Consider the following 24,525-nt stretch of genomic DNA (forward strand, 5'->3'; position numbering starts at 1 on the left):
AATACAGAAAAAACTGTATTGATACGATCACAACATCAAGTAGATAGAATATTAAAAAATAAAATTGAGATGTGAAATAGTTATGTAAGAAACTATGTAACTTAATTAAACACATAAAAGAAAATATAAACAAGTAAACAAACAAACCAAGTTACTGGAAGAAAAAAATAAAAGCACAATGAGTATATGTGTTTGGAAAGATTGACTATTCGTGCCAATAAGGGTAGTCTCAGCTTTTTTTTGGGGGGGGAGGGGGGTTGGGTTTTGTTTTGTTTTTTTGAGACGGAGTTTCACTCTTGTTGTCCAGGCTGGAGTATGATGGCACAATCTCAACTCACTGCAACCTCTGCCTCCTAGGTTCAAATGATTCTCCTTCCTCAGCCTCCCAAGTACCTGGATTATAGGCACCCACCACCACACCTGGCTACTTTTGTATTTTTAGTAGAAGCAAAGTTTCACCATGTTGGTCAGGCTGGTCTCGAACTCCTGACTCAGATGACCCATCTGCCTCAGGCTCCCAAAGTACTGAGATTATAGGAGTGAGCCACCATGCCTGGCCCCAGTTTTAAAATAGATAAACTAGAAAGGTTAAACCTTTTGTTAAATCTTTGTACATCACAGTTTCCATAAATTTTTAAGTTCAATTATCACAGCTTGGCACTGCAAAGTCAGGGTGTTAAAATAGAAAAAGAAATTCTTCTCGATTACAGAATAAATACTACAATTTTTAAATAAAAGTACCAGTTTAATGGGAGAGAGTTAAATGGTCATCAAATAAGAGAAAGTCGACACATTTAGATTTCTTACATTACACCTAAAATGTTAAACTAAGAATACAATGTACCTATAATCTTTATTCATCATGAAATGAGGTAATGGATTTCTTTCTTTTCACTGCTATTCATAACAGCAAAAGCATATAGTTTAAACAAAATGAAAATCTTGACTCAAACTCAAATGATTTAAGTGTATAAGGGGACACCAAAAACACATTAAGTGGGATGTAAAATGGAAAAATATAATTACATAATTTAATCTTGCTTTCTCCAATTCCATGTGGAAGGAAAAAAAAATAATGCTAAATTAAAGAAAATACAGCAGTGTGATTTACAAGGTGTATACAAGTCACATTTGCCCACCTATAAAACATGTATCTTTATATTATAAAGGTGGGCAAATGTGAAAGAAAATTCCTGACGTGATAAAATATGTGGCAAGCTGACATTTAGAAGCATTTGATCAGCAAAACTCTCAAGTGATAATCTTTATTATCCAGTAACCTGGGTTAAAGCCAACACTGCACCTTGCTGGCTATTAAGGTTCTCTACCTTCCCCAAACCTCAGTTTTCTTCCACATAAAATAATGACTCTGATGTCTAATTAGAAGAATTGTTTGAATACAAAAGGAAATATGCATAACATATGTAGTTTTAACTTCTTTATCATTGACCAACAACTAAGTCCTGCTATTTAGGATATATTATACAACATTAGGTCAGAACCTATAGTTATTATTTTAGTCTTCTTTAAAATGTACCTAAAATGTAAATCGCAATAAAAAAAGACCCCATGGCATGACTGATACTCTCAGCGTATTTTCCTTCTAGAGGACTCGGCAGTTCCTTCTTTAATTTCTTTCACTGAAAAACCAAATGCCACATGTTATTTTTTAGATCATTCAACAAATAGTATAACTAAGTATCTAATATATTCTAGACTCTTCAAGATTCTGGTGAATATAGCAATGAACAAAATACACAAAATTTCCTGTCCTCATGGGACTTACAGGAAGTGGCCAAGGGCTTTCAGGGCAATCAATGTAGTAGCCACATCCCAATACAGTATCCAATAGCCTAGAACTTGTTCCAATTAGTACAACAACTAACTAGTTGTGATCATGACAAAGAAAATCCTACAGAAAGAATGACTTGGCAAGAGGGACCAACTTTCAAATTGTCAGCTATCCTGTTTTGGAACAGAAAAACAAACTATTCTCATCTGAGAGGAGGGTACCACCCTACCTGTTCTCTCTGCAAGGTCAAACCACATCCAAAAGAATTGCAAACTCAAAATGAGACTGTTTTTCCTTACTTCTAATGAAAAGCATTTAAGTCTAAAAGATTTTTCGATCATTTCTTAGTTTTTTTTATATTATAGGCTTATTATAAGCATAAAAGAAATACACGCAACTTTTAACATGACAAAATGACTTTACTTACAGTCTGTCATCAAAAACATAAACTACTTTTGACAATTAAACACAGCATATAACAAGAATAATTTTAAACCCATATGTCCTTGAATAGTCAAGAAGACATACAATTTTACCTAGCAATAGTTTTTTATTACATTTTTAACTAAAGGTTTAGAGAAAAAGAAGTGAGAAAAGATTTTTAATTTATTGTTTTCAATCCAAAAGACCGTAAGTTATTCTGATATATAAGCTAAAACATTTAGGTTACATTATAATAATGGCCTAGAATAAAACTACTGTCATACTATTTATTCAGAACTATAACATAGGTTTAACTTACAGTGGCAGAGCCAGTTCCCGCTGTGGAAACCTAGTGGTATTAACCACAAAGCTTGGCCTAAGAGAGGCCTCTAGTGGTTACAAGTGGTTACTAGCTCCCCTTTCCACCCCAATCCCGCAACTGTTTGAGAATATTCTTGTTCTCATTAGCTTTCTCTCTGTCCCCCTCCTCTCCCTCAAAACAGACATAGCCTGAAGCAAAATAGCCACTATTGAGTCACTGATTTAGCTGATTTATCCACTTAAGTCCATGTGTCCAATTTTTAAAATATATATTTTAACTGATAATATGTAAATATTGGAAATTCTCTTAAGACAAATTCTTCAACTTCTCCATAAAACCAAGTTAAAGCTATTCAGTGCAAAATACAGACCCTAAATGTTATCTTGCTAGTGTTAGCAGCCTTAATAAAAAATGAAATTTATGGTAGTCTAAATCGACCCTAAGAAAATTTTTTAAAAATTAAAGGTTAACAAGTTAGAATTAAATTTCTAATTTAATCTATGGGTCTTCAGAACATGTTTTGCACCATTCACAAAAACTTAGTGATTAACACCCAGGTGCAAATGCAAAGATTAAACAAAGTAGGTCCTTCATCCAATTACCAAGTTTTGACTCCTTCCCCTTTCCTTTTTGCTGAAGACCTCTGCTCCTCAATCCTCTCCATTCCCATACATCCTGCCAGCCTTACAGTGCCTATCTTGTTGTTATCCAGTGCCCCCAATGAAGTATTTTGTAGCAAGAATGGAAATATCTGGAGTGAAAGGATAGGAGGAAAGAATGCTAAATCTAAGGACACTGAGCCCTTCCTCCCAGCTACAGTCACTCCCTCATTCCACTGCGGAATTACTTGCAGCTCCTTTCCCCTAGGGCCTTGTCCTGTGCCTGTGATAGCCTACCCCTAAAATATCTTGAGACTAGAGATGCCCAATATGTACCCGAAGAACAACTATTCATTTCTATGGGCACGTCTTCATCTTCTGCTACATAACGTATGTTTAAAAGAGAAAGGAAAGGGAAAGCAGAAGAAAGAGCTGGAAAGAAAAGTGGAGGGCACAGAGATGAAGATCTTTTCTCTACCATTTCCTAATTTTGTTAAAATTAAAAAAAAAAAGAAAAGAAAAGAAAAACACTTCCCAAGAACTTCTAAAAGGTAGGAGATTACTCTGGGCAAAGAGTGAGGGGGCAGGAGGCCTGGGAGATAGTATCTTTTAACAGGGTGTTTTTGAACAGAGAACCCTTATCCAAAGCAGTGCACAGGGGCTGTGATGGCTACGAAATTCAGCAGGGCAGATCCAGTTTTAAAAGCTGCTTCACAAATAGTAACTCCCATCTATTCAGAAAATGTAATTATCCATAAAACTCATTTCTTAGAAAATTAAGCATAGCTGAAGTTTACTGTACAGTCAATTTCACTTTGCCTTTCAAAGTAGAGAAATTGGTCCTATTCTAATGAGAATTCAAATAAATAATTTCTGTATGCCATTATGAAACACAGACAATCATTAAGAAAAATGAAGTGCAAGGTCAAAGTAAAACTTAAAACTTTTAAATAAATATTTCAATTTAGAATAAACTAGTGTGTTTATTCATAGAATACTGTTCTAAAGTTACTTTTTAAACTTTTGTATGAGCACAAAGATTAAGAAAAAGCCCCAAATTGAAAACATTTTAATATTGTAACAGTTTTCATAGCATTGTTAAACTTTCTCTTGCTAATATTTGTAACTTTTCAGCAAGTATTTATTGAGCACTAATCCTATGACAGGCATTGTTGCAGGTACTGGGACTTTTTGAACCAAAAGACAAAAATCTCTGCTGTCACAGGACTTGGAAGATCAACAATGTAAATAACAAGATTACATAATATTTTAGCTCATGCTAATCACTACAGAGAAGAGGAAAGAAGAAAAAGATGAAAGGAAGTCTTGGTAGGATTCAATATCAAATAAGCTGGTCAAGGAAGGCCTTAATGGTGTTTGAGTAGTGTCTAACAGAATAACAGAGTGAATAAAGGGGATATCTGGGGAAAAAACGTTTTCTAAAGGGTAGTGGGATGTGGAATGAGATGGCATCAGTTATATTCTTATAGGCCATGGTAAGGAATTTGACTTCTTTCTCAATGGGAAATCACTGAAGCCTTTTGAGACTAGAAGGTATATTATGATATGGCTCAGACTGAAAGTATCAACTCTGCCTATGGCAAGTAATGGTCAGAAGTGCAAGACGGCTTCTGACCATCTTTGTTAGGCAGCTAGGGCCAAAACCTAGGTGACAAATGCCAGCAGTCTGGAGCAGGATCAAGCAGTGGTCAGATTTTGGACATAATATGTACGCAAAGCCAGCAGGATGTGCTTTGGAATTTAATCTGGGAGGCAGGACACAACAAAAAAAAGAGAAATTTAAAAGATTGTATGTTATAAAGGCAAATTCTTATAAATTTTAATAATTACCATAATTTAATCTTCAGGTGAAGTTTAAACAGGTCAGAATTGTGTCCGTTTTTTCTTCTCTATAGATGTGAAAATCACCTAGACCTTGTAAATGACGGTGCTTCAATTCTATTTTGCATTGCTGTTATGCAGTTGATTTTAGATTAAATGACAATAATTCCGGAGAATCTGAGTTTCTCTCAAAGCATTTCGTTCATTCTCCTGCCAAAAACAAGTTCTTATTTTTGAAGGCAGCTTCTCTGAATTTCTCCTTATTTAAGAAAAATCTTCCTTTCAAGCTTGACAGCACCTCAAAAGCTATTCAGCCTGGCCACTGCTTTGTTAAGAGTACCGCTCCTTTTTAACTCATTTTAAATGTGGTCTGTATGTCAGCAGGAAAGTCCATTAAAGCCCATAACCTTAACCACTGTTCTTACTCCTGGGAAGGCTTAGGAGAGAACAGCCCTGCTTATGAGCTCCTGTTTCTCATCAGCATGACAACTGAGCTGAGTTGCCCAGAGAAACTGAAGGAAGGGTGTGGACAGAGCCGCATGATAAAAGGAAACTTCCTGGCTAAGGACACCAAGGCTCTCCCTGAGTCCATACAAGGGCTCACTACAATGTGAAGAAAGGAAATGAATTAAACAGAAGATGTAGCTTCTTTTTATTTTTTAAAAAACTTTTTGTTGAAGTTCAATATATATGCAAAAAAAAGGTGCACCGAGTGTTCTGCTAAATTTTCAAAAATTTAACCTAAATAATCAGCACTGAGAACAAGAAACTGTCACCAGCAACCCCCTAGCACTGCTCCAATAATTAACCACTCTCATGATTATCACTAGTCTGACATCTAACACCATCAATTAGTTTTGTCTATTTTCGACCTTTATATAAATGAAATCTTTCAGTATGTACTTACTTGAGTCTGGCTTCTTTGTGTTTGTGAGATGAATACACAATATTCCATTACATTTTTAGTTCATTTATTCTCATTGCTGAACAATATTACATTTACTTCTTATTGCTCCATTCTCTAGTTGATGAGTAGTCAGTTTACAGTGTGGGGCTAGCAGAAATAATCTTCCCATGAACATTTCTGTGTTTATTTTTTTGTATATTTCTTCATATATACACATAAAGAATTGGAATTGCTAGTTTACAGGGTTCAGATAGATACTGCCAAACAATTTTCCAAAATGGTTGTACAAATTTATATTATCAACAATAGTCTATGAGAGTTGAATTGCTGCTCCACATTCTTGCCAACATTTAGTGTACCTTTTCTTTTCCCCGTATTTCTATTGGATATTTGTCTTTTCTTTTTTATTGTAAAAGTACTTGATATTTCTGGATGTAAGTTTCCTTGAGTTTCCCCAAATCTGTAGATTATCTATTTACTCTCTTATTGGTGCCCTTTTGATGAATAAATTTTCTTAATTGTGATAAAGCACAATGTTATCAGCCTTTTCTTAATGTGAGTGTTTCATTAGTGCAGAAGATCACATGAACATATTCACCTGTGCTTTCTCCCAAGAGCGTTATTTTTTTTTCTTTCACAATTAGATCTGCAGCTCAGCTGAAATTGATGTTTGTGTGGTAAGAGTTAATACAATTATTTTTCATAGTACCTAAATGAATCAACATCCTCTATTGGAAAAAAACTACCTTTTCCTCTCAAAATTTCAAAGTCACCTTTGTCCTGAATCAGATAACCAGCAGGTCTGTTTCTAGACACCTATTTTATTACATTGGTCTATCTGTGTATTTTTATACCTATATAATATTATAATTACTACAGCCCTAATAACACATCTCAACATTTAATAATTAAGTCTTCCAATTTTGTTCTTCTTCAAGATTGCTCTGGCTCTTCTTGGCCTTAAATTGACTAACACGCTATATGCTTTAGTTTATGGGTCTTTAATTTTCCTGAATAATATTTTGTGATTTTCTGTGCAAAGTTCTGATGTAAGTATCACTAAATTTTTTCCTAGATAGTCCTAATCTCAAGAGGAAAGCTGTCGAAATTATAATTTTTGCTGCAGGCATTTTGCAGCTACCCTTTCATCACAGTAAGATAATTAACTTCCATTTCTAGGTTGCTACGAAATTTTAATTATGAATAAATGCTGAATTTTAATAAATACTTCTCTTGCATTATCGAGATAATCAGAGTTTTTCTTTATCTGTTTTCTGTTAATATGAAGAATTGCATCAACTGCTTTGTAAATATTTATGAACATTACCTACGTGATCTACATATATTTTAAAAGTTGTCTATAATTTTCCTTTCTTATACTATCCTAAATAGGTTTAAGATTATGCTGGCCTTATAAAAAAAAATTTGGAAGTTTTCCCTTGGATTCCACTCTCCGTAATGTTGTAACCAAGCGAGCATGAAATCACCACTGAGACAAAGCCTAGAGAAAATTACAGGGTCTTTATTGCTGGTGGCCACGGAGGACTCAAGTCTCTCTAACCCGTGGCCCCGAAAGCAGGGTGTCAAGACCTTTTATGCCCATACAACACCTCTTGGGCGGGGGTGAGGGCGAGGGGCTTCCAACATTCCGAGGACCAGTGGACTTTGGACATTCCAATTGTTATTAAGTGGTTTACAGAAGTCAAGATAAGCGTTAGTTTATACATTGTCTGGGTAGGGTGGAAATTACAGACCTTAGTTACTTATTACAAGTTCTGGGGGCCAAGATGGCGTAGGTTTGGACTGCTTGCCTTTCACATTAGGGTTATAGAGGGCAGTTTCAACAGAAAGCCAAGGTATGGTCGAGGTATGCAGTTTATGGGGCAATTACCATGTCACAGTAAGGGTGTGCATAAGGACTATATTTTAGATAATTCACCAATAAAGCCATTTAGGCCTGGGGTTTTCTTTGTATGGAGTTAATAACATTTAATTTTTTTAATAGATCACAACTATTTAGATTTACTAATTTCCCTTGTATCAATGTTGAATGATTTATGTTTTTCCAGGAAATTGTCAGCTTTACTCAAAACTTATTTATAAAATAATTCATAACATCCCCTTTATATTACCACTGTCTGTGGGCTCTACATCATACAAACAAATATTTGTCATTTGTTTCTGCTCTATTTTTTCCATTAGTTAAAAGTTTATCAATTACATTAATCTCTTCAAAGATCTAAATTTTTACTTTATTAAATTTCTCTATTCTACAGATTCAACTTCAGTAATTTTTACTCTTTATTATTTCATTTCTTCTACTTTCTCTAGGTTTGATTTTCTTTCTGGAGATGGAAATTCAGATCATAAATTTTTTTTTAATTCTTATTATTTCCCAAATTTATGTATTTACAGCTATAAAGTTTCCTCTGAGAATGGCTTGCGCTGCTCCTTGAAATTTTTGATATATTATATCTTTATTAACATTCAGTTCAGCCTCTTTTCTAATTTTTGTTTTAGTTTCTTTTGTAATCTACCGTTATTTAGAAGTAAAGTACTTGGGCCAGGTGCAGTAGCTCACGCCTATAATTCCAGCACTTTGGGAGGCCGAGGTGGGTGGATAATGAGGTCAAGAGATCGAGACCATCCTGGTCAACATGGTGAAACCCTGCCTCTATTAAAAATACAAAAATTAGCTGGGCATGGTGGCGTGCGCCTGTAGTCCCAGCTACTTGGGAGGCTGAGGCAGGGGAATTGCTTGAACCCAGGAGGTGGAGGTTGCGGTGAGCCAAGATCGCACCATTGCACTCCAGCCTGGGTAACAAGAGTGAAACTCTGTCTCAAAAAAAAAAAAAGAAAAAGAAGTAAAGTACTTAATTTGTAGGAAGTTGAAGCTTTTCCAGTTGTCCTTTTCTTTCTCTTGATTTCTAACCAAATCCACTATTGTTACAGAACATACTCTAAATGATTCTAAGCTTTTGTAATTTTTTAAGGTTGTATTTATTGCCCAGCATTTGGCCATTTTGATAAATGCTACATATTCTATTAAAAAGAATGATTTCTGGAATAGCTTGGTACACAATTAGGACAAGTTTACAAATTGTTTTGTTCAGATCTTCTATACACATAACAATATTTTGTCTGCTTGATTAAGCAACATTTAAGACGAATGTCTTAAAATCTCCTGCTGTAACTATGAATGTGTTCGTATCTCTTCTGAGTTCTGTGTTTTCTTTGTTTAGTTTATTGCTTTTTTTATTTTAAAACTATATTATTGAGGACAAAATAGGATTATGAGATATCTTCATGGTGGACTGGTCCCTCTGGCATTATGAAATGCCCCTCTTCATTCAAGTAATCCTTTTTGCCTTAATGCTTTATTTGAAATTAGTATATCTACACCAGCTTTCTTTTTCCATCCCTTTATTTTCAACATTTTGATGTCCTTATATTTAAAGTATGCCTTTTTAAGCTATGTGTGGTGTCAGTAGTTGTTTTTTCTAATGAAGTCTGAGGATCTTAGACTTTTACTAAGTTTATTTAATCCTTTTGTATTTAATTACTTCTATATTTGGGTTTATATCATCTTGTTATCTGTTATCTATTGATCCATCCACTTTTTTATCCTTACTACTTTTCTTTCTTTTGGATTAACTAAATATTTTTATTACTTTATAGTTCTCTTATTAACTTGCTAGATATGCATTCTTTCATTGTTATTTCAGTTGTTACATTAGCAATTATAATTTGTATCATTGATTATAACCTAATCAGAACATTACACTTCATAATAATCCTAGAAAAACAGAATATTTTAACTCTATGTAAAACCCCTGGCTTTTGTGTTTATTGTCTTACATTTCAATTCCATATATTTAACTTAAACTTCACAGAAAATTATCACAACTTTTTCAGACAATCAATATTGGGCTACAGGTTATGCTCTCCTCTGTATTTTCTCTTAGGATCATTTTCCTTCTGCCGAAGGGAGCTCCCTTGCAGTACCTTCTTTTACTGAGACCGGCTAGCAATAATTCTCTCAATTTCTGTTTGCCTTAACTATTTTTATTTCATCTTCATTTAAAAAAGATATTTTCACTAGGTATAGAATTCTAGGCTAGCGTAGTCAGAAATTTAAGATGTCATGCCACTGTGTATGTAGGTGTGGTTTTCTTTTAACACAATCTTCTTAAAGGTTAACAAAGCTTGTGTAATGATGTTCTGAAACTTTCCCAAGAAATTCTTTTAGATATTGTTGCTGATTGATTTTCTCTCTCTTCTTTTTCTGGAATTAAATCGTATATAAAACAGATCTTTTGACCAGATCCCAAATGTGCTTTATCCTCTTTTCTGACTTCTGCTTCAATTTGAACATATTCTATTAGCTACCCTTCCAGGTCATTATTGCTATCATCTACTGAGTCTAATATGTCATAAACTCATCCATTGAGTTCTTATTGTCAGATATATATATTTTTGATGGCTCCGCAGAGTTTAATTGATCCATATACATACATGTACACACACACACACCCCCAATTCTCTAGGGTAATTCTCCAACCTCTTACCTCTTTTGTTCCTTCTTTTCTCTATGTTCCTAAGCATAACAATCAAGATGTCCTTGTCTACTAACTCCAATAGCTGGATCAGCTGTTTCTTTTTTTGTTTGTTTCCTCTTTGCTATTGATCAAATACTCCTGTCTCTTCATCTACTTAGCAATTTTTTTATTGAATGCTGGTTCATAGAAGTTCCAGATAATTAGAGGATTGACTCCTTGCTCTGCTGGGCAGATAGAGTAAAGGTACATTAATTCACTAAGAAACTCAGAGGGGTAGAGGCTGTGTTGTGAGTTTGAGATGACCTGGTCTACATGTGCTTTGACTCTAATTATAAGACCTAACTCTCTATGGCTTTCAATTGAGAGTATGATTGGTCTTTGTTGCTGCATTATCAAGTGATAGCTTCACTATCCAGATATTTTCTGCTTACTTTTCACCATTCACAGCTTTAGAATTTGGTAAATATCTTGACAGAAAGGTCAAGTATGTGTTTAAATCCCCTCAAATTTCAATTCTGTCACTACAGCCCCACAAAACATGGGTTCTATACACCTGGATTCTATACACCTGATTGAGACCAAATAGCAAGTGTCACCAACTAAAAAGCAGTGATAGGTCATCAGTGTCAATCTGTCGCTCATTTCAGGGCTTTGAACTCTCATAGCTGATTCTGTTAAGCCACTCCACTTACACACACACACACACACACACACACACACACACACACATCACACACCCATGGGACAGGGTAGGTCTCTATCTCTTAGGCACCTCAAACTCAAGAATTTTCTACTGTGTTTTTCAGAAGTCTCCAGCTCAGCTTTTTACTATCGGGTTCAGAATTGAGTGGAAAAACTAGCTGTGGTTTCTAGGCCCATTTAAGTCTGTAATTTTGTAACTCCCTTGAGCAACATTCAAAAACTCTGCTGCTTTCTCCATTCCTGAGCAACTATTTATTTTGGTTTATAACTTCCAAACCATGCATCAAGGATTAAGCAAGAAGTATGAATTCCTCAAGTGTCCAAGAATCATTTTACTGTGCAGAGTGTTAATGTATGTGTTCAACCATCATTTTTGCCTTTAATATGCTTTCTTTTCTCAATTAGGCACTCCAAAAGATACATACTGGGGTTTAGTTGACACGTAATGAATAAAACTGAGGAAATAATGAGTCATAAGACAAAACAACTGATAAAACACAACTAATTAAAAGAGATTATAACATAAATTTTGGTTACTATAGAATTCATCAAGATGAATTTAAAAAGCTTCACTCTGGGGGTTAAAAAAAATCCTCATTTTCAATATAAATATTTGGTCATCTCTAAATCCTAAGAGGAAAAAGCTAAATATCAAAATTTTCCCTCTTTTGATACATCAAAAGAAAATAGGAGAGGTAATATCATCAGCAATGAAAAGAGTCTCAACTGGACCCAAAGCAGTCAAGAAGCTGGCTTTCACTGTCACAACTGGAGGGTCATCAACTGGAAAAATAACATGATGAAAGCATCCCAAAACAAAATAAAATAATGACACTAATAAGTCAGAGGTCTGATGCATCACTTTCTCATTCAGTAGAGATAGCCTGTCTCCTCTTTCATCTTTCCCAGTAGGATAGAGCCCTAAGGAAAATGTATCTGCATTCTAGGATCAGACAAAGATGTAACCAGTAGATTCAATACAGTGATGAAAAAGCAAACTGATATCAACATAAATATAGACAATTTCTCCCTTTTTTCTTCTCCTACCTCTCCTCTCTTTGTATACTTGTGCTTTACCATAAGCTGCTACAAATCTTTTTTGAATGTTTAAGGTGTAGACACACACACACACACACACACACACACACACACACACACACGTAAATAAAGTCATAAAAGTGCTTGCCCTGACTATATATGAACACTCCCGCACTGCGCCATGAGAAAATATCATATCCCCATACAGAAGCACCATCTACACTAAAAATGCAAACCCCAGGATAAATAGTGAATACATGCTGCAAACAAGAAGCCAACTCTGGTTTAACTATAATTTGGAACATTTGGCTATTTGAAAGAAAACCTGGTGTCTGACTTGATTTGAAAATGCCTACAATAAGCATTAAATTATTTTTATGTAGCTATGATAACTCAATCTGAAATAGTGCTCTTAATTACAGCAACTACAAATAGAAGGGCTCAGGATATTGTTGAAGCCATTTGTAAGCATGTCAAGTGTTTAGATGGTGTCAAGTGAGTCTTCAGAAACATTTACTATAAGAAATCTTACATCTTCTACTAAATTTTAAAACACTCTTCACCTAAAAAAATCCCAGGCTATACTTTTATAGCAGTAGTACCTGAAGATTATTTTCATATAACTAACCAAAGAAATAGCCTGTTTTATAGCAGTAGTATCTGCAGATTATTTTCATTAACTAACCCAAGAAATAGCCTGCAAAAGCTATGAGAATGCCAAAGCTCTTAAAAGTGGTAAATATAAAATAGCCTAGGTCTTAGGACTATAGCAGTAAATCAAGAAAAAATAATACATGTCACTGTTACCTAGACAATGACATGTATTATTTTTCACAATTATATATGTAATTGTACATGTATCAGTTAGACATGTATCTACTGTACTAATCTATTAAGACTAGGTACATATAATTTACAATTACATTTAGTTAGTCTTAATTGATCACACTATTACAAAAAGAGTGCTTAACCTTCTTTGTATCAATATGAAAATATATACTTCTTAAATTATCTTGAAATTGATATGAAAGATATTGGATATAAACAGGTAAATAAGAACTAAACTATATTCTTAAGAGGGAATTGGCTTTGTAAATCTTAATAGTAACAACAAGATCAATGTAATCAGGCCAAAGGTCATGAGACTATTTAGACAGAAACTGTAAATTAGAGCAGCCAGAATCTCCACATAAGTCTTAAACTGTAATCCACAGTATTAAGACGACATACAGAGTCATTTTTTAAAAAAAATCCATCACCATTACTTTTGGAGATAAATGAAAATTCAGCCAAACCATTTCATTTACCTAAATTAAACCTAGATTACTGAACCATAACCAATAAGAAGCCAAAAACACAAGTGCCATTGGTATCCTTGATATGCTCCATGACTCACACAACTCAACCCAAGGTGACTGCATGGACTCAGTTTTGCAATATTTTAAACAGAGAAAACTACTGGAGGGAAATAGAAAATTATACAGTGATTTGTTTCCTTGAGCATGAAGCTGTTTATATAACTTTCTTTCATGTTGCAAATTCAAAAGTTTTAGATCACTTGAAAATGCTCATATAGCTCACAATTTCAAAAGAATTATTTGCAAATATACAACATATTTGGCCAAAGGTTTTAGAAAAATGACATTCTATCACCACTACATTCATACCTTACAAACTGTGTCCACATCCCAAGGTATTATAGTCCTAAGATCAATAATTTCACAAGACACTCCAAGCTTTTCTTTTGCCATGGAAGCTACCTCCCGAATTACATGAACCTGAAATAAAGAGAAAATTATGCAGAGAATGACTACAAAGGTTCCAGCCTGAAAAACTAGCTGAATTCTGACATCACTATTAGAAATAGTATTTAAAGTTTCAGGAATTGATCTGCATGGAGAATTCATAAATTTGTTTTAAATATGTTGAATCTCATATTCTGCCAAAATAATAAGTATAGACATCTAGAAAACAGATGGAAAGAGGTGCTTAGAGAAAAAGAGAGAAGTGAGTACCACAGATACTGATTACAAAGATGGCACACAGAAGGTAAACAGTCACACCAGTAGGTAGAAAGCATGTAGAGGGAGAAGAGCAAAAATTGCCAACATTTAAGGAAAAAAATGGAGCAAGAGGAGAGGAAGGAGAAAGGAGAGGAAGGGAGGGAGGAAGGGAAAGAAAGAAAAAAAGGGGGATAAAAAGAACAATTAAAGAGCTAGAAAGAAAACCAAGAGACAGTATATTCCAGAAGCTGAAAAGATTTTACAGGGATGGCAGCCAGTATCACATACCATAGCAGGAATAAGAGCTGAATTTAAACAACTAAATTAGTAACATTGACAAAAACAGTAAATTAGTGGGAATGGAACTCACAGGTACAAGAATATAATGAAGTTAAGAAATTAAATATAGACAATAGAAAACAGTTGTTCAAGTTCAGTGTTAAAAGGAAGGAGATGCAATGGTATTTACAGTGAGAGGAATTCTTTAGTGAAGAGAGACGAACTTTTTGAATAACAGCAACAAGAAATGGAAAACTGAAGATGCAAAGTGAGAGAGAGACTAGCTAATAGATCACAGTCCTCGAGAAGATAAAATGGAATGCAGTCTGAAACAGATATTGCAGAGGTCATTATGAAAACCAGACACCTCTTCTTCAAAGACAAAGAGAAGAAAAGAATTAAAAGCAAAAGGAAGAGCAAGCCATGTGAGTTAATACCTAATACACCCTAACTTCCCTACTGAAAAGAGAAGTAAGGTCATGAGCTGAGAGTAACAGAGATGTGGATTAAAAAGTGGACTGAAGGACAGCAAAAAGGTTTGCCACAGCCTCCAAGGGCACTGTCAATGGAATACAACTCACCAAGCAGCACAGTTACCTCACTGATGGAGAGAAACCATGAGGACCATAGCTCTCCACGCCAAAAATCAAAAGGAGAGGAGAGCAGGAGCTTGTGATATTGAAATCTATTTTTATTATCTTCTTTATATTGTGTTGCCCTAAAGTTCCTAAAATAAGGATTTCCTTTATACAGAAAAAGAAAAATTGACCGTATCTTTAAAAGAAGGAGAGAGACAAGTGGAAGAAATAGGAGTTCATGGCCAGAGAGAAAGTTGGGAGGTAGAGCAATGTGACAACAAGCCTGGGGGGAAATGAACTGGATCAGTGGAGAGGGTCACTGGAAAAAAAGAAAGATATAGAATTCTGAGTCTGGATCAGAGGATGGGTCCACATGGCCAGCAAAGTAACCATGAGAGATGGCAGGAAATGTGATGAAAAAGATTATAAGTAATTTGCAGCAAAAGTAACGTGGGTATAAATATACTTCAAAAGAAATGTGTTTTTACTTAATACACTGTTGCAACATATTTATGACTACCACATGCTTACAGTTTAATATAAATACACCTCACCTTCACTCAGAAATCAGTACTACAGACCTTCAGTTATAAGATGAGGAGGTTCTCAGGATCTAATACACAGCACAGTGACTGGAGCAAATAATAGATCTGAAGTGTTCTAACCACCACCCCCAACCACACACACACACAATAGTAAATATGTGTGTTGATGGATGCATTAATTAATTTGATTATGGTAATCATTTCACAAAGTATACATATATCAAATCATCACATATATACCTTGAATATATATAATTTTAGTCAATTATACCTCAATAAAGTTGGGGAAAAAAAGAAATGAGCATCAGTAGCACCAGACTTAATCTGAGATATACAGAAAACATTGCTTTCCATTTTTCATGTATCAGGATTTAAAATGAGAGCTTCCAAGCACAACATAGGTTTTAACAGTTGGAATCAATGCTACTCACCTGAGTGCCCCAGGCAACCAGCGTAACGTCACTCCCTTCCTGTATGACTTCGGCCTGGGACAGTGGGATGTTGTACGATTCTACAGGAACCTGTTCCACTAAATACAGAACAGGAAAAAAAATAAACAACGTTATTTTTTTCTGAGGTAACACTTGTGCATAAAAGAATTTAAGAACCTCATTGTAGCAAAGCTTTATTTATTGTTTATCTAAATTTTATATTACTTAAAATAGAAATAGCACTTATGATATGGCTCTATGACATTACCACACAGATGAATAAATGCAATATAAATGTATAAAAATCAGCTATCTTGGAACAAAAGAAATAAACTTTAGAAACAAAAGAAATCTTAATAAAGAATGAACTTAGTCAATTAAGAACATATCGATATTGGTTTATTAACTATAATAATTATATTCTACTAATGTAAGATGTTAATAAGACAAACTATGTGTGTGTGGTATCTAAGAACTTCGTACTATGTTCATACTTTTTCTGTAACTCTAAAATTGTTCTTAAAAATTGTTAATACAGGTGATAAAATTTTATTAAATCAAATTACGTTCTCAGATCAATTTTCTAAAAAGTAGCAAATTTATGGGGATTCAAAAAATAGGAGACAAAATAGTAGGGCCAATTTTTAAAGTACATTCTATTTTTTCACCTTACATCTATGAACACTTCATCAATCATAGCCACTAACAACACCTTAATTTTCAAAACTGAATACTGCAGACCTCAAAAAGAAAAAATGAATCAGCTCTAGCAAGCCAAAGGAAGCCACTGGTATCTGAGAGAAAACCATTTTATGACTTCTCTGCCCAACCAAGTACATGCAATATACAGTTGGCTGAATCTAGGAGAAAATTATAAACTGAATTTCAAAATAAAATTGAGTAGGAAGTTGATAACCCAGTTATGCTGAAACGCCCTCTTGAGTTGTTTGTTTGTTTGTTTGTTTGTTTGTTTGTTTGTTTGTTTGTTTTGAGACAGGGTCTTACTCTGTGAACCCAGACTGGGGTACAGTGGTACAATCTGCAGCCTCTGCCTCCCAGGCTCAAATGATTATCCCGCCTCAGCCTCCCAAGTAGGTGGGATTACAGGCACACACCACTACCACCAGGCTAATTTTTGTATTTTTAGTAGAGATGGGGTTTCATCATGTTGGCCAGGCTGGTCTTGAACTGACCTCAGATGATCCACCTGCCTCGGCCTCCCGAAGTGCTAGGATTACAGGTGTGAGTCACCGTGCCTGGCTATTATTATTATATTATTTTGAGACAGAGTCTCATCTGTTGCCCAGGCTGGAGTTCAGTGGCACGATCTAAGCTCACTGCAAGTTCTGACCCCTGGGTTCAGGTGATTCTCTTGCCTCAGCCTTCCAAGTAGCTGGAAGTATAGGTATGTGCCACCACACTCAGCTAATTTTTGTATTTTTAGTAAAGATGGGGTTTCACCATGTTGCTCAGACTGATCTCAAACTCCTGCCACCCTCAGCCTCCCAAAATGCTGGGATTACAGGCATGAGCTACCATGCCTAGCTCTTCTTGAATTCGTATGTGAAAATACTATCAGCAGAAATACTGCAAAAAACTTTTGTTTCCTTTTGTTCATTTTCTCCACCAACATTTTTTCTTTCTTTTCACAAATAGAATCACATCATACATCCTGTTCAGAAATCGTCTACAATCTGCATTTTTTACCTCATCAATATATCTTGACCATGTTTCCATGTCAAAGTAGTTTTTAAAATCATGTTTATAAGTAAAAACCATTAAATGTAATGATGCTTTATGGGTGATACAGTAGTGAATTTATTCCTTGGTTTTTTTTGTATATTTCCAATCCAGTGACATTTCTATAACCAGTGTCAGAGCTAAATATCTTCTAAATGATTACTATGTTTAAATAAAAAAACAGTAAAATCTGTAAAATTACTTTTTGAGGTAAATCCCAAAACAGACAATAATTAAGTTAAAAACCTAGAACATAAAACAGTATTAGAAAACTTATAGGCATTAAAGCACTTCTTTGAAAGTTTTTGTGTAGCTCCCCAACTATATTGAGTCAGATACTTCCACTGTCTAAATGAGGGGTAGGCTAACTATAGCAGCAAGTTGATTTTTTATAAACAGTATTTCATTTGCTCATAACCATGCCATTGAGTTACACCGTGTCTGCAGCTGTTTCCATCCTACAACAGCAGAGCTGACTAGTTCCAACAGAGACAACATGGTCTGCAAACCTAAAATATTTACTACCTGTTCCCTTACAGAAAAAGACTGCCAGCCTCAACTATAAACAATGCTTTCAGAGGTTAATTCTCAGCCCATTCATTAATGGCTTAAACCCAGTATTCACTGGATAGATGGATGGATGGATGGACGGACAGACAGACAAATGGAGAGATGAATGGACAGGCAGGTGGACAAATAGACAGGGAGACAGACATATACCACTGGAGTAGTATATTCTCCTTAGCAAGTCTTAATTGCTAAACCAAAGTGAGGGTCAAGAACAATGCTGATGACATCGGACAAACACACCAAAGAGATAGCACATAGGCTCTTTGCCATCATCAAGTCTTTCCCCTGGCAGCAAGATCTGAATGCCAACGGATGAGGCTTAACGCCAGTACACACTCCATCTTACTTGTAAGTGGGCACCATTCAAGAGTCCTGTCTTTCCCGCCTTGTAAATCAGTTGCCAGCTGGTGATTAGCAAATCCCTGGAACACACAACTCTAAGGGCTGGTAGGCCAAAAGAAATGGGTTGGCATCTTGCCCCACTTCCTTTGTCAGGTTGCCAGTAAGCAACTAATTGCTCTATTGTCTTAAATAAATTACCCAAAATAATAAGGCCTCATTATTTTAACAATTAGCTAAGGAACAACAAAGCAAACAAAGTTTCATTCTTTATTTTAAAAATACCATACTGAGAATAAGACTCAAGAAGATTATTATATTAAGAACAAACCAAAAAAAAAAAAAAAAAAAACTTCTGAGATTTGCTTAAATGTAATCTTGAGAACAGGAGAATAAGAATTAATTTTAATCTGTCAATTTATTTAAATTTGGCAAATAAGTCACCTGGAGAGCAAGCTAGAATTCACAGGTACTTCTTTTTTTTTTTTTTTTTTTTTTTTTGAGACGGAGTTTCACTCTTGTTACCCACGCTGGAGTGCAATGGCGCGATCTCGGCTCACCGCAACCTCCACCTCCCAGGTTCAGGCAATTCTCCTGCCTCAGCCTCCTGAGTAGCTGGGATTACAGGCACGCGCCACCATGCCCAGCTAATTTTTTGTAGTTTTATAGAGACGGGGTTTCACCATGTTGACCAGGATGGTCTCGATCTCTTGACCTCGTGATCCACCCGCCTCGGCTTCCCAAAGTGCTGGGATTACAGGCTTGAGCCACCGCGCCCGGCCACAGGTACTTCTTAGTTAAATTTAATTTAAAACATATTTATTCCAGGAAAAGTTTGTTATTTCCAGTTAGCTTTCTTGCATTCCTACCCCACAGCTATGTGCTTTCTAAAAGAGTGCAGGTGACAGAATTTAGAACACGAAATCTTCAGAAGCTAAAGAGCACCATAAACAGTCATATTACAGATTCCTGTGTTCACAGAAGTGGGACTAACTCACACCACTCCATTTCACCACATGCTGATCACATTAGAATCTTAGGACTAATAAAGCATTCCTCAGAGAAACCATTTAGCACCAGATATATAGTGACAAAATGAACAACTTAGAAAAACAAGAAATCGTTTCAAAGCCAAAATTGTAAAAATGCAATTATCAAACAGGATAGATTTTTTTTTTAATGTATATTGTAAGTTTCCACATATACGCTTCCTTGTACATGCAAACGCACTCATTCACACTACACATTCACTTAGAGATTCATCGTGTGAATTAGTTCATCCTTGGCCCCATTCTATTTCCCATCCTCCTCTTTTTGTCTTCCAGTTTTCTTCTAATTTGCTATATTGCTTATAGTCCATCTTAAACACATTCTTGAAGGAGGCGAGGTATGTAAATAATATATATATATATACTATATTTAATATACATTTTTCATTTAATAGTTGCTGCATACTCAATATATGCAGGCATCATGCAAGATGCTGGAATATGAATTGAAAACTGAATTGCCATTGAGAAGCACACACTCAACTGTGAGTTATGAAGATGGAAAGAGATTTATCAGACAACAAATGAAAATATAATATAGCAATGGGAACCAACTGCTCTGAGAATAAAAAGGGAAGCAATAAGTTGGTTACAGGGATAAAAGGTTTCATCACAGATCACACAACTGCTGCAGGTCTTACAGACAGAGGGACTTGACACAAGAAAGATAAAGGACATTCCATATAGAAAGAAAAGATATGTACAAAGAAATTGATGCATGAAACCATGTTAATGCTTGTGCATACATCTACAAAAACAGATTTACATGATATTTCAAGTAAAGGTGAACACTGAAACTTATAAATTATATTCCTAAGTCCCTAGACAGCACTTTCCAATTCCTTCTGATTTAATATATTAATAGCTTGTGCAGAAAGCATCTGCAAGAAAATAACTCACTCTTAACGACACAAGTTCCCCTGTGAAGCACACTATTACCATTACAGAGATAATAGGGTCATTTCTCTGCCCTGTCACTCATCTGCAGTTTCCTCACAAACATGAAACTTGGAAAGGACTTTATTCATATTGCATTATGATATAGTGAGAAATCATAAATGTTCTCTTTTTAAAATGAAGTCAAGTACATTTCTAAAACATGTTAGCTCATGCTGTCTGATTACAACAGCATATTCCAAGTCCCCATACCTGAGAAAGCCTATTTGGTTAATAAAAATTCAGTCTAATGGGGAAAGGTAGGAGGAGAGTAAATCTACCCAACCAGAAAATCTAGTTGTGGCCTTGTCTCTGCATCTAACAAGTTTGGTCGTCTCTGACAAAATATTGTTATTATTTTAGTGTCCCAGTATCCTACCTGTAATCTTAGGACCATTATTGGAATAGAATGTGGACACATCAATAAGCTCTTAGGAAGAAAATAGTATCACAATTTGAAATAATTCAATGATAGAGTCATTAAAACTATAAAGAAATTTTCATCCTAGGAAGAGTTTTTCTTATCACGTATCATTTTCTGTATAAAATTGATAATCAACTATAAACTAATACTGGATTTCCATATTACAACTGTCATTTTCTGAATTTATAATCTCCTTTTGGCTTTGAGATTATTAATCACAGTCTTGTTTTGACAATTTTCACTTCTTTACCAACAGTTACTTTTAGCACTGATACTAGAGATAAGAAAGAATATAAGAACAAGAAAACTAAGTGCACTTTCTTCTAGTAATCACTTTTAAAGCATTTCCTAAACATGGTTGTACCCAATTTTTTCCTCCCCTCTTCACCTTAAATTAGTGAAAAATCTAAGGATTAACAATCTATATTAGAAACACTGAATCAACATACTATTAAAAATATGTGTTTCTCTCTCCAAGTAATGCCAAAAAAAAAATCTGTAGGACTGTCCATGCTGGCAAGAAGATACCACCTAATTAGAAGATAAAATTAACTTTCAATAAATAAAAGAATAATTAAGTGCCAAACTTTGGTACAACTTAACCCATAGTGATTATCGAGAGCATGTTTGGAAAAAATAAATTGGTATAGTAAGTCTGAGTGTCGCAAGGAAATAAAGCAGAAAGGTCTCCTGGGAGCAACAGTGGGTAAGACTCCTACAACATGATAATACAGACTCTCAAGCCATAAGGATGTCAAGATTTTACTGAGTATAATGGCAAAAGGAAAGCAAGGAAGTGAGAGATCAAATGAAGTGCAGCAAATAGAGAAAACCATTTAAAAGGGTAAGTCTTGAAGAATAAATATAATTAGATGCACGAAGGCAAAGAGCTGGCATTCTTAGCAGTGGAGTGCATGTTGATAACAGAAGAAAGAAAACAAGTAAGCTGGGCACAACACCATGTCATCTCAGATGATGCACTGAAATGGACACTCTATCATTCTATAATATTCTTGCCTAAAAGACAGAACCTGAGTTTAATCATGAGGAAATATCAGACAAACCCAATTTGAGGAGCAGTCTACAAAAGAGCTGACCAAATGTGGTGACCATGACAGACAAAAATGGCAAAGGAAGTGTCTCCCCCAGAATAAAAGAGAACTCCTGACCTCAGGTGATCCTCCCATCTTGGCCTCCCAAAGTGCTGGGGATTATAGGTATGAGCCATTGCACCCAAGCAGGAGACTTCTTAAACCAAGATGTTCTTACATATAAAACACAATTTTAAGGTTGTAAATGTTTTATACTGTTATTGTTTCAGAGGGTAATGTTTTCTTATTATCGCTAATACTGAAAAATAAAAATAAAAAAACTCACCTGTTATTTCTAAATGAACAGCAATAGTAACTTGAAACAGTCTTATACCCATTTAAACTCAAATGCAGTCAAATCCTTTTCTTCAATAATTAATTAATTAACTGGTAAATCTCACATTTCCATTTCTTTTGCAAAACGAGATACATTAGATATCTTTTCCAAAGAGTTGGCAAAATACTGCCAGCACTTTGGGAGGCCAAGATGGGCAGATCACCTGAGATCAGGAGTTTGAGAACAGCCTGGGCAATTATTGTAAAATCCCGTATCTACCAAAAACACAAAAAAATTAACCAGGCGTGGTGGCACACAGCTATAATTCCAGCTACTCAGGAGGCTGAGGCATGAGAATCACTTGAACCTGAGAGATGGAGGTTTCAGTGAGCTGAGATCGTGCCACTACACTCCAGCATGGGCAATAGAGCAAGGCTCTATCCCAAAAAAAAAGTTGGCAAATATAAATGACAAAACTAACACTATGATAAGACACCTTCATATTCCTCATAACATTTTTAAATTAACTTCATTACATTTTCCTCTCGTTTAATGTGAACAAAAAAAGAAGCTTTAATGAGACTGATTTTTCATAATATGCATCAGTATATTTAATATACAACACATTAAAATTTGACCACATTTATAACACAACTTATTCGGTCTTTGCGATTACCCTTAGGGTCTTTTTTTAATGTACTCTCTAGTATGCAGCATTTAATAGCATAGCAAAAGTTCTCCTAACACCAATTTTACTGACAATTGTTTGTCTTTCATGTTTAATATATTTGAATTCCCTTGGCAAATATTTTCCAATGCATTTTCCATAGCAAGAAACTACATACAGGAAAAAGTCTGTTCATAGAGTGTAAAATTTACAAGGTCAACTGGCAAAGTGGCAAAAAAAAAAAAAAAAAAAATTGAACACCGAATTAAAAGGCGACATTTTAAAGCCATTCTACATTAGCACATAGAGTTTAAAAGGGAAAAAATATCCCCTAACAAAAAGGATTATACGGAGATAGAAAAAAATATTTCAATAAAGTAATATCATTATTCTATGAAGCATTAAGGAAAAAACTGCTAATTAAACTGATATACTTTTTAGAATTTTTATTTTATTCTTATTGAAGAAAAAACTGTAGGCTTAATTAGATATGGGTATTTCACTATCTATCACCCTGACACAGACATAAAAACAAAACATAAAATAAGTTGGTTTAATCAATTCCTAAAGTTCATGAAGAAATCCAAATGTAGTTCTCTCACTCACTCTTTGACATATAATCATTAGTGTCCACCTTTCTCCACAGAATCTCATTTTCTGTGTCACCAAGCACATCAGTTTTGCAGCGCTTTTTTAAATAAATTCATTTTAAAAATTTAAAAATTGATGCTAGGCTCTCAAGAGAGCCTAGGTACAGTAATTAGGTACAACCTACTTTAAATTCTTGCTTCCAAGCGTTGTTAAACTACTGTGATTTTCCACTCCTCACTCTTCTATCTCACCACAACCACTTAGCATCTCCTTATCTAAAGAGTCTTCTCCTTATCAAAAGAGACACCTTCTCTGGTGTCTCTGGAATTTTACTCTAAGCTGTGTTACTGATTTTGATATTTGCACATTAGGATATAACAGCAACTACTGGTCACTGGATGAGATGACTGCAACATGCCATTGATTTTAAGTCACATTCCAGTATCAAGAGATATTAAAATATGAGGGGGAAAAGGGTAGCTTAGAATCAATGAAATATAGTGGCTTCCATTGGGTAGATGACTTTCAATCACTGAAATATTAGTATATATTTAATGTATTTTTCACATCATGCTTTTGGTACTGTAAGTCCCTTGGTATTATAAATCCAATATTACCCATGAGAAGCAACAATTCCCACTAGACACCAAGAATTAGCTGTGTCCACTGACGTCCTAAATGCAGAGGAGACAGAAAAAGTCACTGGGACACACTGACAGAAGACAATTGCTTTCAGGTAAGAAAGATATACAGGGAATATATGCTATATTTATTAGACTGCAAAATGCCTTACTGCATATCTGAACATCAAATGATAGCGT

At 35.0% G+C, this 24,525-nt stretch overlaps 1 protein-coding gene and 1 long non-coding RNA gene across 2 annotated transcripts in view; one reads left to right on the forward strand and one right to left on the reverse strand.

The window, feature by feature from the left end:
* Positions 1-8,737: 8,737 nt before the first annotated feature.
* Positions 8,738-24,525, reverse strand: part of BCKDHB (branched chain keto acid dehydrogenase E1 subunit beta) — a 97,684-nt gene continuing 81,896 nt past the window's right edge. The window contains exons 7-9 of the mRNA XM_032275434.1: positions 16,021-16,118; positions 13,852-13,962; positions 8,738-10,665 (exon numbers count right to left, since the gene is read on the reverse strand). Coding sequence (XP_032131325.1) covers positions 10,645-10,665; positions 13,852-13,962; positions 16,021-16,118 — 230 coding nt within the window. The 3' untranslated portion in view covers positions 8,738-10,644. The remainder of the gene's footprint in view (positions 10,666-13,851; positions 13,963-16,020; positions 16,119-24,525) is intronic.
* Positions 19,025-19,497, forward strand: LOC116549677. The gene is made up of 2 exons (XR_004267998.1): positions 19,025-19,138; positions 19,456-19,497. It is a non-coding gene; the product is annotated as an uncharacterized LOC116549677 (long non-coding RNA).

The sequence above is a fragment of the Sapajus apella genome, unplaced genomic scaffold, assembly GCF_009761245.1.
Source record: "Sapajus apella isolate SASKATOON/1434 unplaced genomic scaffold, GSC_monkey_1.0 scaffold6, whole genome shotgun sequence".
NCBI classification, from domain to species: Eukaryota; Metazoa; Chordata; class Mammalia; order Primates; family Cebidae; genus Sapajus; species Sapajus apella.